Source organism: Berghia stephanieae, chromosome 13, assembly GCF_034508935.2.
Source record: "Berghia stephanieae isolate SIO BIC M18660-M18661 chromosome 13, UCSD_Bste_1.3, whole genome shotgun sequence".
NCBI classification, from domain to species: Eukaryota; Metazoa; Mollusca; class Gastropoda; order Nudibranchia; family Aeolidiidae; genus Berghia; species Berghia stephanieae.
In genome coordinates, this window is record NC_088372.1 from 2,926,937 (window position 1) to 2,941,936 (window position 15,000).

Here is a 15,000-nt window from a genome sequence, read left to right on the forward strand (position 1 = left end):
AGGAAGTATTTGTCACAACTGATATATATATAAGTTATCAATTATTATTCCTATTTTGCGTATACTCCCAATCGCCTATCCTTCCTTCCATCCCCCATCCCTTCTTTCTCTGATATTCAAAGCCACACAGTCTGGTACTGTAACGTCACCGAGGTCTTCTGTTCTCTATGATATGATGGCCCACACCAAGACACGAAGAGAGAGAGAGTTACCTTGAACTATATACTCCATGCCTGCCCATTGAAGATGATATAAAATGAACGTTATAAGTATGACCTGTTCAGAAGCATCAAATTATATACAATACACTTACTAAATCTGACCCATCGTCTCAAAACAAGTCTGAAATTTCTGGCTATAAATTCAATTTTCAACATCTTAACCATCCCAACTTAATACCGTTTTGAGGCGAAGGGTCACTAAATATTCACCTACAAGACAATAATAATAATAATAATAATAATAGCAATTAAATTAATACCCACCTTTCGCAATACAAGACGTTCGCCTGCCTATATTAAGTAGGAACATGTCACATGATTAGCAAATTTGACAAAGGGGGAAATTTAATGTCCTCGTGACGTGTACACACAAGGCCGTCTATATAGCACAGGCCAGGAAGCGTGGGAGAGGGACGAAAACTAACAGGCCGACTTCGCCGCTGTCCACTTTATCGAGGGCCTTGGTACACAACATTAGAAATTAAATATTCTCCGTTTATTGTGAATGAAGCCATTTCAAATGTTGTGTATACGTCACGAAACGTTCATCGTGTGATTTCTAAGGGCTTAGGGCTTACGACTTACGGCTTACGGCATGTATTGCGAAAGGTATCTAATAACAATAATCATCATAATCATAATAATACTTGTAGCAGAGAATATTATTTTAACATACAATAATATAATATAATAAGATGCAACAGCAACCATTGGTAGATTATATTCCAAGGGAAAGTCATCACACCAAATATGTGACCCCTCGTCTCAAAGCGGTATTATGTCGGGATGGGCCAGATGCTAAAAAGTCAAATTATACTTAAACTGGTCTAAAATATGAAACGTTGGTATTTAGCACAGTACAATATGATATTCCTTCTCCTCTATAAGGCAAATAAACTCAACTTAAGTCAGAAAATTCTGGCTACAAATTCCATTTTCAGCAACTTAATCATCCCGATTTAATACCGTTTTGAGACGAGGGGTCACATAAAATTGTATAAGAGCATGACATCAATTCACAAATATTGTAAATAATATTATATCAGAATAATATAGAAAAACACATTTGAAACCATTTGGTGGCCAGAAAACTGGTTCTATCTTCAAATATCGATCGAACCTCAGACCTTCTGATTACCGGTCAGACGTGCTACCATTACGTGAAATGATAACACGTCTGACCGGTAATCAGAAGGTCTGAGGTTCGATCCCCAGTCGAGGTAGACATAATATTTTGGGGGATGGTTTTTTTTTTTCTTTTATCGTTTTTTCTTGCTTTGTCTGGCACCTTTCATGAACATTTGTTAATTTCTATTTTTATTTCTTGCTTTGTCAGGCACCTTTCATAAAAGCTTGTTCAGATCTTTATCTCACACATTTTGACACAAGCTCACGGTTACTCTACCACAGTTTTGTAACTTTACAACAGCATCTGATTCCTTCCCTGCACCCCCCCCCCTACACACACACACACACACACACACACACACACACACACACCTCCACCCGGACTCCCCGATTTTAAAGCAAAAAGAGAAAGAAATTCATTTAAAACTTATATTTATCCCCACCGACTTATGTCAGGAAAGTGGAAAAGTTCTCTGCATGGGTGCCAGCAGGGAGAAGTGCTGAAACCTGAAACTAAAATCTCGACACTTTGCCAAACCTGAAAATGTTCCTATTGAAAATGCGGCCTAAACTTTTAACATCATCGTTTTTAAACCATTATTAAATGATTACACAGCAAACATATTAACACAATGAGGAAATTAATTTGATTTTGAAACCAACTTATAATACATAGTGGTTATTTTACTCAAAACACTGAAAACGGAGGTATTGACTTCGAGATATCGCGAAACCGGAATTCCGACATGAACGGAAAACTGGCACCCATGGTTCTCTGAATTGACGCCGGAAATGACGTTTAAAATCGAAATAACTGCTAAGGTCTCGATAATTAATAACAATAATAAAATTAAGAAGAGGAAAGAGGAAAGAAAGGACAAAGAAAATGAATTTAAAAAGCAACAACTTCATTATAGTAAGTAAACCTTGTAGGAAATATTGGTAAGGGTGTTATTTCCGTCACCAAGATATTTCATCAGAAGCAAGTGCGAGGGAATGTGTTGTTCGTTATAGTACGTATTAGGATGATGATGATGATGATGATGATGATGATGATGATGATGATGATGATGATGATGATGATGATGATGATGATGGTGATGATGATGATGATGATGATCATGATCATGATGATGATGATGGTGATGATGATGATGATGATGATGATGGTGATGATGATGATGATGATGATGATGATGATGATGATGATGATGATGATGATGATGATGGTGATGATGATGATGATGATGATGATGGTGATGATGATGATGATGATGATGATGATGATGATGATGATGATGATGATGATGATGATGATGATGATGATGATTGATGATAACTATGAGAGTGTGACAAAGCTGGGCCTTAGGGTTGTGGGGTGTAGAAATTAATGGTAAGCATTAAAAGTAAAGTAAACCACACACGGTTAGAAAGTATAGGGAATGAGATTAGCGGAAGAGTAGCGTCCCTTGATTGGAAGTCACGAGCGGAAAAGTTATTAGAGAGAGAACGTCACGTTGGTTGTGTGAGACACTTCACCGAAGAGAGACGTATGCGCACAACCATTTTGACGTTCTCTCTGTAAGGTGACGTCCAATCAAGGGACGCTACTCTTCCGCTAATCTCATTCCCTATTAATTAATGATGATGAAAGCTTTTTCAAACCTTGTGGTTATACCAAGGAAGACAGTGTGCATTATATCTTATGATTCGGAAAAAAAATAAGGGATGGTAGCAGTGTGAATAATATTGAGAGAGAGAGAGAGAGAGAGAGAGAGAGAGAGAGAGAGAGAGAGAGAGAGAGATTGTTTCCCTTCAACTGATACAACCATCTATGCTTAGGTGGTATAATATATATATATATATATATTATATATATATATATATATATATATATATATATATATATATATATATATATATATATATATATATATATATATATATATATATATATCAAAATGAATATACAATATTACAAGTACTTTCTATCAAACGATAAACTGACAATACATTGTCTATTCTATGTTAGATATAATTTGTTACACTCTCTAACAACGGGAGACTACTTACTACATATATCTAAATGTTTCTAAAAAGGTTACCTAATATAATATTATAGTTATTGTTGTAGACCAGGTTGTGGTGTATACGTGGCTCTATTTGTCACCAACTACTTGCGATTTATATCATTTGTGAGAAAAACATATAAATATATAATAACTACTGATAGAAGATACTTGTATTTATGTTTACAGTAGTGAAATCATCAAAAATGCGCGCGTTACTAAACTACAAGCTTCCGTAAAGAACGAGATATTCGTATTTGTTACCAACTACTTGCGATTTATATTATTTGAGAGAGAAAAAATATAATAACTAATGATGTAAGGTAGATAGAAGAATTTCAATAAATCCACCAGTATTTAATGTTTACAGTAGTGAAATCATCAAAAATGCGCGCGTTACTAAACTACAAGCTTTCGTAAAGAACGAGATATTCGTATGTGTTACCAACTACTTACGATTTATATTATTTGTGAGAAAAATATAAATATATAATAACTAATGATGTAAGGTAGATAGAAGAATTTTCAATACATCCACCAGTATTTAATGTTAACAGTAGTGAAATCATCAAAAAATGCGCGCGTTACTATACTACAAGCTTTCGTAAAGAACGAGATATTCGTATACCAGTTTTGTTTTGATTTTTTCTACCACAATAGTCTTGCAGTGAAGAGCATCAGAACTCTCTTAGTGAGAACACACTACGCTGTGCAAAAGATTTAGACAGCAATTTATTTTCTGAATTCAATCATTACTGTAACACGTAGGGAGAGACCTAATAATAATTATGGAATTATGAAAGGAGAGTGAGAAACAATCCATTTTTTTCAATTCCATTAACACCTGAAAGTTGAAAGCATCAAGTTCTCATCAAGTAGAAAAGCGAAGCTATCCACACATACAAAAAGGATTGGAAGGGAGGATAGACAAGGGGAGTTATCTTGCCTCGCGCGCAGATTGCATTCATAATGGCATACGTGCTACCAGAAATGGACATAGTCCCTACGACTAAATCATAGCAGATCAGATGAGAGGAACGACAAAAAGCAGATACAGTATCAGATTCACGGATCCAGTGGAAAAGCGCCTTAGAAAGTCTACAAGTGAAAGTCATTCATAACATTAACTGCCAAAATCTGAAGAAGAAGAAGAAAATAAACGTATTTAAAATTTTGGCCAGAAAACGTGTCCTCTAAAAATCGATTCGATTAAAAGGGCCCGTATATTGAGAAATGCTCTCAAACCTGAGACTTCGCGAAGTCTTCCAAGGAAATCCCAGGTTGAGAGTTTTGGGCAAGTTGAAGGTCATTTTAATCGTCAATACATAAAGGACGTTTTGTGGCCAAAAATGTTAAATACTTGTTTTTTTTTCCAAGAGTACGACAGGTCGTGAGCTCAGACAATCTTTGGCATTGTCCACATTATGTAAAATGGATTTGAATTTTAACACCCTAGAAAAATACATTGTGCTTGATTCTACTCTATCTAAAGACTTTTGGACCGTGTATAATTATTAATGTTAAGAGCTTTTTTAAAAACAAACAAAAAAGTATACCAGTGTATAGAAACCATTGTAAATTAGAATTCATGATCAGTTTTTTTATAGATTGTGACAGGGGAAACGACTCCACACCGTGTTAGAGTTATGCTTGAAGAAAGAAAAACAAAATAGAATGAAAGCATAAAGAAAAGTGCCGGAAGTTTTTAATTAGAATCAAGATTAAACTTTGAGAGAAAATGAAAACCCCATCTCTCCTTACTCCCCCTAGGGCATAAAAGACAAAATGGTTTATTGGCTGTAATATACGAATAGACAGTTCAGTAATGAAGATGACGTCACTCGGGTTTGTTTTTTTATTGCTTTTTGCCTTCCGTGTTTTTGAGTAATTCTCACTAAACTGTATTCACCAGACTATAAACGTTCAAGGTCATACGACATAGTTTTGTGTGTTGGTCCGTTATACTTCCGGATGGCAATGTTATGAGTTTCTTAGCCAAGCGCATATCTACTATCTATACGAATAGACAGTTCAGTATGAAAAGTGACGTCACTCGGGTCTTTGTTATTGCATTTTGCCATCCGCGTTTGTGAGTGATTCTCACTAAACTGTATACCCAGACTATAAACATTTAAGATTACACATAGTTTTGTGTGTTGATTCGTTATACTTCCGGATGGCAATGCTGTGAGCGTCTTAGCCAAGCGCACATCATCTATAGAAATGTCTATCAGATTCCCTGAACAGAGAAAATACGACAATCATTCAAGGTTTCTAACATTTGAAAGGATCATTCGGAAGGCATCATCCGCCCATCATACGACAGAGCAGAGTCACTCTTGAACACCCAAACCACTAACTACTCCTACACTAACACAAGCCATGAGAAGATACGGACCGTAAATTAAACGTGCCGTTTTTCGTAAGCACGAAATAAAGTGGGAGGTCAGATATGGCCTAAAATAGGTATCTACGTACCCTTATTTTCAGGTCTGATAACCCAATTCCTTATGGACTCATTATTGTAATGGAAATCTCAACAACAACAAAAAGGCGCAAAATATTGTCCCCCATTACAACAATGTTAAACTAGGCCCATAAGTGGGTTCGGATGTCAGACCTGCGTATATGTATGTATGTGTGTATGTATGTATGTATGTATGTACACACGTCGAAAACTAACAATAACAATGTAACCAAAAGCAGCCTTTAATGGAATATAGAGTGAAAAATGATTTTATAATAGGCCACGCCAGCATTCTAGTTTGCATAATAGTATAATTGTATAGCAATTATAATTTGTTTGACTGTAGTATAGTAAAATTAATGCAGAGGCCGGGGTGAGTAAGGTAAAGGACTTGTAAAGGAGGGAGGGGGGGGGGGGGAAGGGGCGCACACGTTTCTACAATACAGACCTCTGAATCTCAGTCCTTTTTTCATGCCTTGACCTAGGAAAATAGCAATTGGCGACAAAAAAAAAATGGTAAAGAATAAAGTACGTTATCAAAATTGGATCAAATGAAATTGGTAATCGAAAGAAGTCCTGTGGATTTAAGTGTCAGTGGGGGAAGGGGGGGGGGGTAGGGAGCGAGGGAGAGAAAGATGAGAGAGAGAGAGAGAGAGGGAGGGAGAGAGATAGAAGGAGAGAGGGGGAGGGGAGAGAGAGAGAGAGAGAGAGAGAGAGAGAAAAGAAGAAGAAGAAGAAGAAGAAGAAGAAGAAGAGAGGGAGAGAGAGGGGGGGAGAGAGAGGGGGGGGGAGAGAGAGAGAGAAAGGGGGAGAGAGAGAGAGAGGGAGAGAGAGAGAGGGAGAGAGAGAGAGAAAGCCAAAGAGAAGGGAGATAGAGGGAATGAGAGAGAAAATGGAAAAGAGTGAAGGAGAGAGAGAGAGAGAGACAGAAAGAGACGGAGACAGAGAGATAGAGATAGAGATAAGGGGAGAATGAATAAGAGAGATAGAAGTGTGGGGGGGGGAGAGGAGAGGGGGAAGAGGGAATGAGAATGTGAGAGAGAGAGAGAGAGAGAGAGAGAGAGAGAGAGAGAGAGAGAGATGTGGAGGATGGGAGTGGTTAATTAATCAAGATAATCGTGGCGTTGTCCTGTGCTGAAAATGCTATGAAATAATCGGTGGTGAAATACAAGACTTACACAAAATGCATGATATGGATTCCATTGGATACAAAGGCAAAATCAATTAACAAACAAATAAATAAACATATAAACAAAACAAACTAATAACTTTTTAAAAATAAATCAATAAATAAATAAATAAATAAATAAATAAATAAATAAATAAATAAATAAATAAATAAATAAATAAATAAATATACTTTACATCAATTACTAATAAAAGCATAACATCCACAGTAGGCGATGATAATATTATCGTTCTGAAAAGTGAAATTTAAACATAATTGGAGAGAGAGAGAGAGAGAGAGAGAGAGAGAGAGAGAGAGAGAGAGAGAGAGAGAGAGAGAGTGGGAGGGAGTGAGTGAAAAAAAAAGAGAGAGAGAGAGAGAGAGAGAGAAAGAGAGAGAGAGATGTAAGACGTCTAAAATGAAATATAAACAGCCTGTCCAACTGGAGAGCTATTCGCCGTCCATAAAGTGGTGTAAAATAAACAATCCTCGGATTTTTGTTTTATTTCCACTCATTAACAATTAAAATTCTGGAATGTTCCTCGTGGCCTTCCACATGGACAGCCATCATAATCGTAAACTAGCGAGGCAGTAAATGAGGAGACGTGGAGGCGTGGACTGGTTGCACAAAAAAAAAAAAAAACAGTCTTTGTCTTTATTATTATTTTTTTTTTTTTAATGTATTTCTATGTCGATGGCGTTTTAAATATTATTGAATATGTCTGTATCTAATAGCTGTATCCAGCCATTGTTTAATCAATGATAAATTTTATATTATGTGGAATTCTTGTAAAGCGCTAAGAGCTCATTTTGCATGAGATGTCGGCGCTATATAAGTGTACAGTTTTATTATTTCATCATCATCATCATCATCATCATCATCATCATCACCACCACTACAACCACCAACACCACCATCATCATCATCATCATCATCATCACCAACATCACCACCACTACAACCACCAACACCATCATCATCATCATCATCATCATCATCATCATCATCATCATCATCATCATCATCATCATCATCATCATCACCAACATCACCACCACTACAACCACCAACACCATCATCATCATCATCATCATCATCATCATCATCATCATCATCAACAACAACATCATCATCACCACCACTACAACCACCAACACCACCACCATCATCATCATCATCATCATCATCATCACCAACATCACCACCACTACCACCACCCACCCACCACCACCACTATACTTACATAGAGCAGGCGTCTCATCTTCCCCTCTGTCACAATCCTTCTCCCCGTCGCATGTCCAGGACTGCGGGATACACTGGAGAGTGGACGACGGCGCACAAGAGAACTCGTTATGGGCACATTTTTGACGCTTCTCTGTGGAGTCCAACAAGAGATGAATTGAGTAGAAAAGTGACAGAAGACAATAGAGAACAACACTTTTTGCGGCGGTGATGGGGGTTGAACCCGCGACCTTATTGGTACGACAACTCCGCCTGGCCGGTGAGAGCGTGACTCTTCCGTATCAACAAGAGATTATGAAGTGAGTAGGAAAGTGCCAGAAGACAATAGAGAATATAATTTTTTCGCGGCGGTGATGGGGGTTTGAACCATAGATAACACAGGACTAGTAGTCTGTAGTTAACAATAAGAGGTGAAATGAGTAGAAAAGTGCCAGAAGACAATAGAGAATAAACCATTTTTGGGGCGGTGATGGGGTTTGAACCCGCGACCTTACTGGTACAACTCCGCCTGACCGGTGAGAGCGTGACTCTACCGTATGATCTATCAACGAATCCATAAAAAAATTCGTATCAAACTCAGGTCATTCATTATTTGAGCCTTCTCTCACCGACTACGGAGGTACCAAGTACACACACACACACAACCGTCGCAAAGTTATGGAGTCCATACACACACAGTTTACAAAAACACTTCATCAAAATGACAGTTTTCAGCATAATATCACATGACCCATCGTCACAAAACTGTATTAAGTCCTGATTATGAATCAGGATTTCGGGGGGGGGGGGGGTCCCCCGATAGCTCAGTTGGTAGATCACTCGCTTCACACGTGAACACACTGGAGAGTGGACGACGGCGCACAAGAGAACTCGTTATGGGCACATTTTTGACGCTTCTCTGTGGAGTCCAACAAGAGATGAAGTGAGTAGAAAAGTGACAGAAGACAATAGAGAATAAAAAAATTTTGGGGCGGTGATGGTGTTTGAACCCGCGACCTTATTGGTACGACAACTCCGCCTGGCCGATGAGAGCGTGACTCTACCGTATGAGCTATCCACGAATCCATAAAAAAAAATTCGTATCTAACTCAGGTCATTCATTATTAGAGCCTTCTCTCACCGACTACTGGAGGTAGCGGGTACACACACACACACAACCGTCGCAAAGTTATGGAGTCCATACACACAAAGTTTACAAAAAACACTTCATCAGAATGACAGTTTTCAGCAAAATATCACGTGACCCATCGTCACAAAACTGTATTCAGTCCTGATTATGAATCAGGATTTGGGGGAGGGGGGGGGGGGATCCGGATAGCTCAGTTGGTAGAGCACTCGCTTCACCTTATCCGAACCAGCGAACACCTGAGCTCCAGCCCTTCGGTCTTGTGCCATGACGTAGAAGTTAGACGTCTTTTGTAGTTGTTCCAGGTGACTATAAAGTATGTTACTGATGCTTGGATTTGGTGGGAGGAATGTGCATCTCAGGTCTTCAAGAGGTTGACAGTTGTCAGCATAATAACACGTGACCCATCGTCACAAAACGGTATTAAGTCCTGATGATGAATCAGATGGGGGTAAGGGGTCCCGATAGCTCAGTTGGTAGATCACTCACTTCACACGTGAATACACTGGAGAGTGGACGATGGCTCGCAAGAGAACTCGTTATGGGCACATTTCTGACGCTTCTCTGTGGAGTCCATACACACACACACACACACACACACACACACACACACAACGTTTACAAAAACACTCCATCAAAATGACGGTTTTCAGCATAATATCACGTGACCCATCGTCACAAAACTGTATTAATGATAAGAAAAACCAACTTCAGATTTTAAAAAAAAATGTTTGAGATGTTAGAAATGGGAGGCAGAAGTCGTGACGTCACAACTTTCTATCTTCCGGTTCAAAACTCTTTGAGACACGAGTAACTTGTCCTCGGACAAGGAAGAAACGTTTGTTAGGTTATAGGTGGCAGCAGCTTCTAATGGTGCTCTCACTACTATGTTAGGAGATCGACCCAATCAGCAAATTCCGTACCGCACTCGTGCACCGTCTCAAACCGTAGCCATCGTTATGTTATAGCCTGACACTGAAACCCAAAAAAGACTGGCATTTTGACGTCATTATTTGGTTTTTGCACCGCCTAGTGAGTTGTCGTTAGTAGAGCTCATGGAAACAAGTTATTTCTTTGGTTGAACTATTGAATACAACTCACGATTTGTTTTCTTTTGTGGCAAAATACTGGTATTTTGAAATCATTTTTTGGTCAGTGTCAGGCTATAACTTTACGATGGCTACGCGCAAACCCACCCAGAAGCTTCGTCACTACAAACACACCGTTCAACTTGATGCTCTGCCGTTTCGGGTTTTGTTTATTCATCTTAACAACGCCACTACCACATTATCTCATTCGTCTGTCGTGTGTTTCCTTCATTCATCCTGTTTTGTTGATAAAGGGGAAAACCCGAAACGTACATATTATCTGTTTTCGTAGATTAATAAATTGAAGCTTACATTCAATTTCACAATGTCATTTAACCCTCTCCTTACCACCTACAACAAAATCGTCACATTTGTTACGACACAATATACCTTTATCTTATTCAGATTTATTTTGTACATCACAAACTTTGAAGAAACTTTTTTATTTAATTAATTAGAACATAAAGTTATTTTGTAGAGAGCTTATTTGAATTTTAAAAATCTATTTTTTCTACTGGGTAAGCCTGCATTTTTGGGAAAATACTGAGAATGCGGCTAAGTGGTATGACACTTGCTATCGGATTGGAAGGTCATGGGTTCGAGCCTCGATCGGCACATAGTTGAGGCTCTTTTCTCACATCCTCTCACCGTACTCATGTGTAAAATGAGTACCTGGTCGTAAACAGCGTTGTCTCTGTCAGAAAAAAGTGTAATATCGCCTAACAGGCGGCATCATGTCCCTTTCTACATGTTACGTGTTGCTGTTGGCCAGGGACCCTTATGTAAAGCGCTTTGAGCACGTTTCGTGGATATTGCGCTATATAAAAACCTCAAAAGTGACCCATCGTCTCAAAACGGTATTATGTCGGAACGAACCAGATGCTTAAAAGCCGAATTTAATGGTTAAACCGGTCAAGAATATAAATTGTTGGCATTAGCACCTTAAAATATGGTATCCATTCTCCTCAATAAATCCTATAAACTCAACACAAGTCTGATATTTCTGGCTATAAATTCAATTTTCAACATCTTTACCAACCCGACTTAATACCGTTTTGAGGCGAAGGGTCACAAAATCGCAATGATCGGTAAGGAAAGAGTTAAAGTTAAAGACAAAATAGTAAAAACTCTTACCGCAGTCTTGTTGTTCGTCATCCCCAAGAGGACAGTCGGCGTCCCCGTCACAGACCCAACCCCGTGGAATACAGACTCGTTTCTTGTTCTCATCGCCGTTCTTGGCGGGATCGATGGCACACTGGAAAGACAGGACTCCGTCGCATGCGTCTGAGGCTGAAGGTATGTTGTCTGGTCAAAGGAAAAGGAAAGATATAAAAAATAGTAAATAAAATAAGTAACAATTTATCCTTTAGAACCTAAAATAGTATCTTCATGGACACTACAAGACTCCATCGCATGCGTCTGAGGCTGAAGGTACGTTGTCTGGTCAAAGGAAAAGGAAAAAGTAAGTAAAATAAGTAACAATTTATCCTTTAGAACCCTTCATGGACACTACAGGACTCCGTCGCATGCTGACGAAGGGTCTGTACCCAAAACGTCCATTGTCTGTTTTGTTCCCCATACGAAGCCTCTCCATTTTCACTCGTTCGTTAGTATTTTCACGAACGATCACCGGCTTCAGGCAGCCCCTACCGTTTTCTATTTAACTGGTTAAGGCGTTTTTCTCTTCTCTTCCTTCGTGGTTTTTAAAAAATTATTATTGAGCTTTATATAGCGCAATATCCACTAAATGTGCCCAAAGCGCTTTACAAGGGGTCCCTGGTCAACAACAACATTTAACATGTAGGACGGGACATGACGCCTGTTAGGCGATATTACAATTTTGCGGACAAAGACAACGCTTTTAACGGCCAGTACGCATTTTACACCTGATCAAGTACGGTGAGAGAATGTGAGTAAAGAGCCTTTTCCAAGGACTCAACTATGCGCCGAGCGCGAGGCTCGAACCCAGGACCTTCCGATCCGAAAGCGAGTGCCATACCACTAGACCACATAGCCGCCTTCGTCTTGTCTTATAACTTACAACTCTTCCCACTTCAAACATTTAATAATATGATATCAACCCGTCTTTCTCTTTCTCCACTCGCTGACCTCTCTTGACCCTTGACCTAACAACTTCTTAAAGGTCATATTGACAGACGAGTATTAAAGGGCCTTTGAGTTGGAGGCGTCCGGTCCGCCGGTCCCCATACAATGGCTTCAATATGTGGCGGCGGGCGTACCAGTGATTTATTTTGGTACATGTTTGATACAACCTGGGGTTTTTCTGATACGTCCTTTGAAGGTATAAATATTGTATGTAGTGTGGGTGGAGAGGTTGGGGGGAAATTAAATTATGTCTTTAATGCCATGGATGGATAAAAGGTCGGGAACGGACACAGGTGCGCGCGCGAGCACCTACACACTGTTTGTTTGTGTGTGTGTGTGTGTGTGTGTGTGTGTGAGAGAGAGAGAGAGAGCGAGATAGAGAGAGAGTGAGAGAGTGGGATAGATAGATAGATAGATAGATAGATAGATAGATAGATAGATAGATAGATAGATAGATAGATAGATAGATAGATAGATAGATAGATAGATAGATAGATAGATAGATAGAGAGAGAGAGAGAGAGAGATAGATAGATAGATAGATAGATAGATAGATAGATAGATAGATAGATAGATAGAGAGAGGGAGAGAGAGAAAGAGAGAGAAGAGAGAGAGAGAGAGAGAGAGAGAGAGAGAGAGAGAGAGAGAGAGAGAGAGAGACTTGTGAAATAAATTTTTATATTCCTTTGAGGATTACAATATCTCTTAATGATAAAAACAAAAACAAAACAACACACACACACACACCCACACACACACACACACACACACACACACACACACACACACACACACACACACACACAAACCCAATCCATTTCTAGCCATTTTAACAATAAAGGCCTTTCTTGGCAGCGAATTCAATCTAACATGTTCTGTTTGTTTTTAAAGGGTTTTAACGGCGCTTGCGACATATTTAGGTCATTTCAGCGCCAGTACAAAGACAGACAATGGAATCGTCAAACAAAACAAAAACAAACAAAAAAAAGTATCGATTTATTAAAAGTACAAGAAAACAAGTAAGACAAAGGGGGAATTGTTCAAATAGGGAACAGCTGATCTGATGTTAATTCCAAGAGTACACTATCAGTTTTTGGTTTGTTTTTGTTTTATGTTTGTTTTTTAGTTTTTTGTTGTTTTTTTTTTTTTGTTGTTTTTCGTTGTGTTTTTTTTTTCTTGTTTTTTTTGTTTTTTTTGTTTTTTTTGTTTTTTTGTTTTTTTTTTTTTTGTGGGGGGGGGGGGGGGGTTGTGATTTGTTTCTTTGGTTTGTTTTGTTATTTTATTTATGTGTTTTGTTGTTCTGGTTTGTTTTGGTTTTTGTTTTGTTTTGTTTTTTCTTGTTTTTTTTTATCTTCTTTATTTTTTCTTTTGGAAATATTTTATTTAGATAGTTCTCGTTGTTTTTAGTTGTTTTTGTTTGTTTTTTTTTTATTTTGTCCTTTGTGTCCGTGTATTTTTTTTTTTTTTTTTTTTTTTGTGGGGAGAGGAGTGATGTTTTCTTCAGTGTTATGGCGATAGTGCACAACACTGGGAATGAAATGGATGGATATAAATCCACTATTTCTCTCTCCACCCCCCCCCCCCCCCCCCCAACACCACCTCATCCAAACATCCCCATCCACATCCAACAACAGCTCAGTCACAACAAAGTCCTCCGTAATCGACTGGACTTCAAAATAAACATATTATATTGTGTTATGTTTTGTTGGTTTGGTTTGTTTTGGGGTTTTGTTGTTTTGTTTTGTTTTGTTTTTTTTTCTTTGTTCTGTTTTGTTTTTTGTTTTGTTTTTTAATGCTCTTCTTTTTTTTTTTGGAATGATTTTTTTTTTTTTTTGTTTAGTTCTTGTTTTGTTATTAGTTTGTTTTTGTCCTCCGTAATCGACGAGACTTCAAAATAAACAGTCGTGTTGTGTTGTGTTGTGTTGTGTTGTGTTGTGTTGTGTTGTGTTGTGTTGTGTTGTGTTGTGTTGTGTTGTGTTGTGTTGTGTTGTGTTGTGTTGTGTTGTGTTTTGTTGTGTTGTGTTTTGTTGTGTTTTGTTGTGTTGTGTTTTGTTGTGTTGTGTTTTGTTGTGTTGTGTTGTGTTTTGTTGTGTTTTGTTGTGTTGTGTTTTGTTTTGTTGTGTTTTGTTGTGTCTGCCAATATCGTCAGCACTGTAATCTTGGCTCTCGTCAGACAGTAAACAATTACAACCATTCTATTTCAGTCTATTTACTCTCTCTCTCTCTCTCTCTCTCTCTCTCTCTCTCTCTCTCTCTGTCTCTCTCAGTCTCACTCTCTCTCAGTCTCTCTCTCTCAGTCTCTCTCTCTCTCTCAGTCTCTCTCTCAGTCTCTCTCTGTCTCTCTCTCCTCTTTCTCTCTCTCTCTCTCTCTTTCTCTCTCTCTCT

At 38.5% G+C, this 15,000-nt stretch overlaps 1 protein-coding gene across 1 annotated transcript in view; it reads right to left on the minus strand.

Moving 5' to 3' along the window:
- LOC144958908 (low-density lipoprotein receptor-related protein 1-like) overlaps positions 1–15,000 on the minus strand; it is a gene marked incomplete in the record, with an annotated part of 328,538 nt that overhangs the window by 166,294 nt on the left and 147,244 nt on the right. The window contains 3 exon segments of the mRNA XM_078891197.1: positions 6,334–6,366; positions 8,298–8,429; positions 11,645–11,815. Of these exon segments, the coding sequence (XP_078747323.1) occupies positions 6,334–6,366; positions 8,298–8,429; positions 11,645–11,815 (336 nt within the window).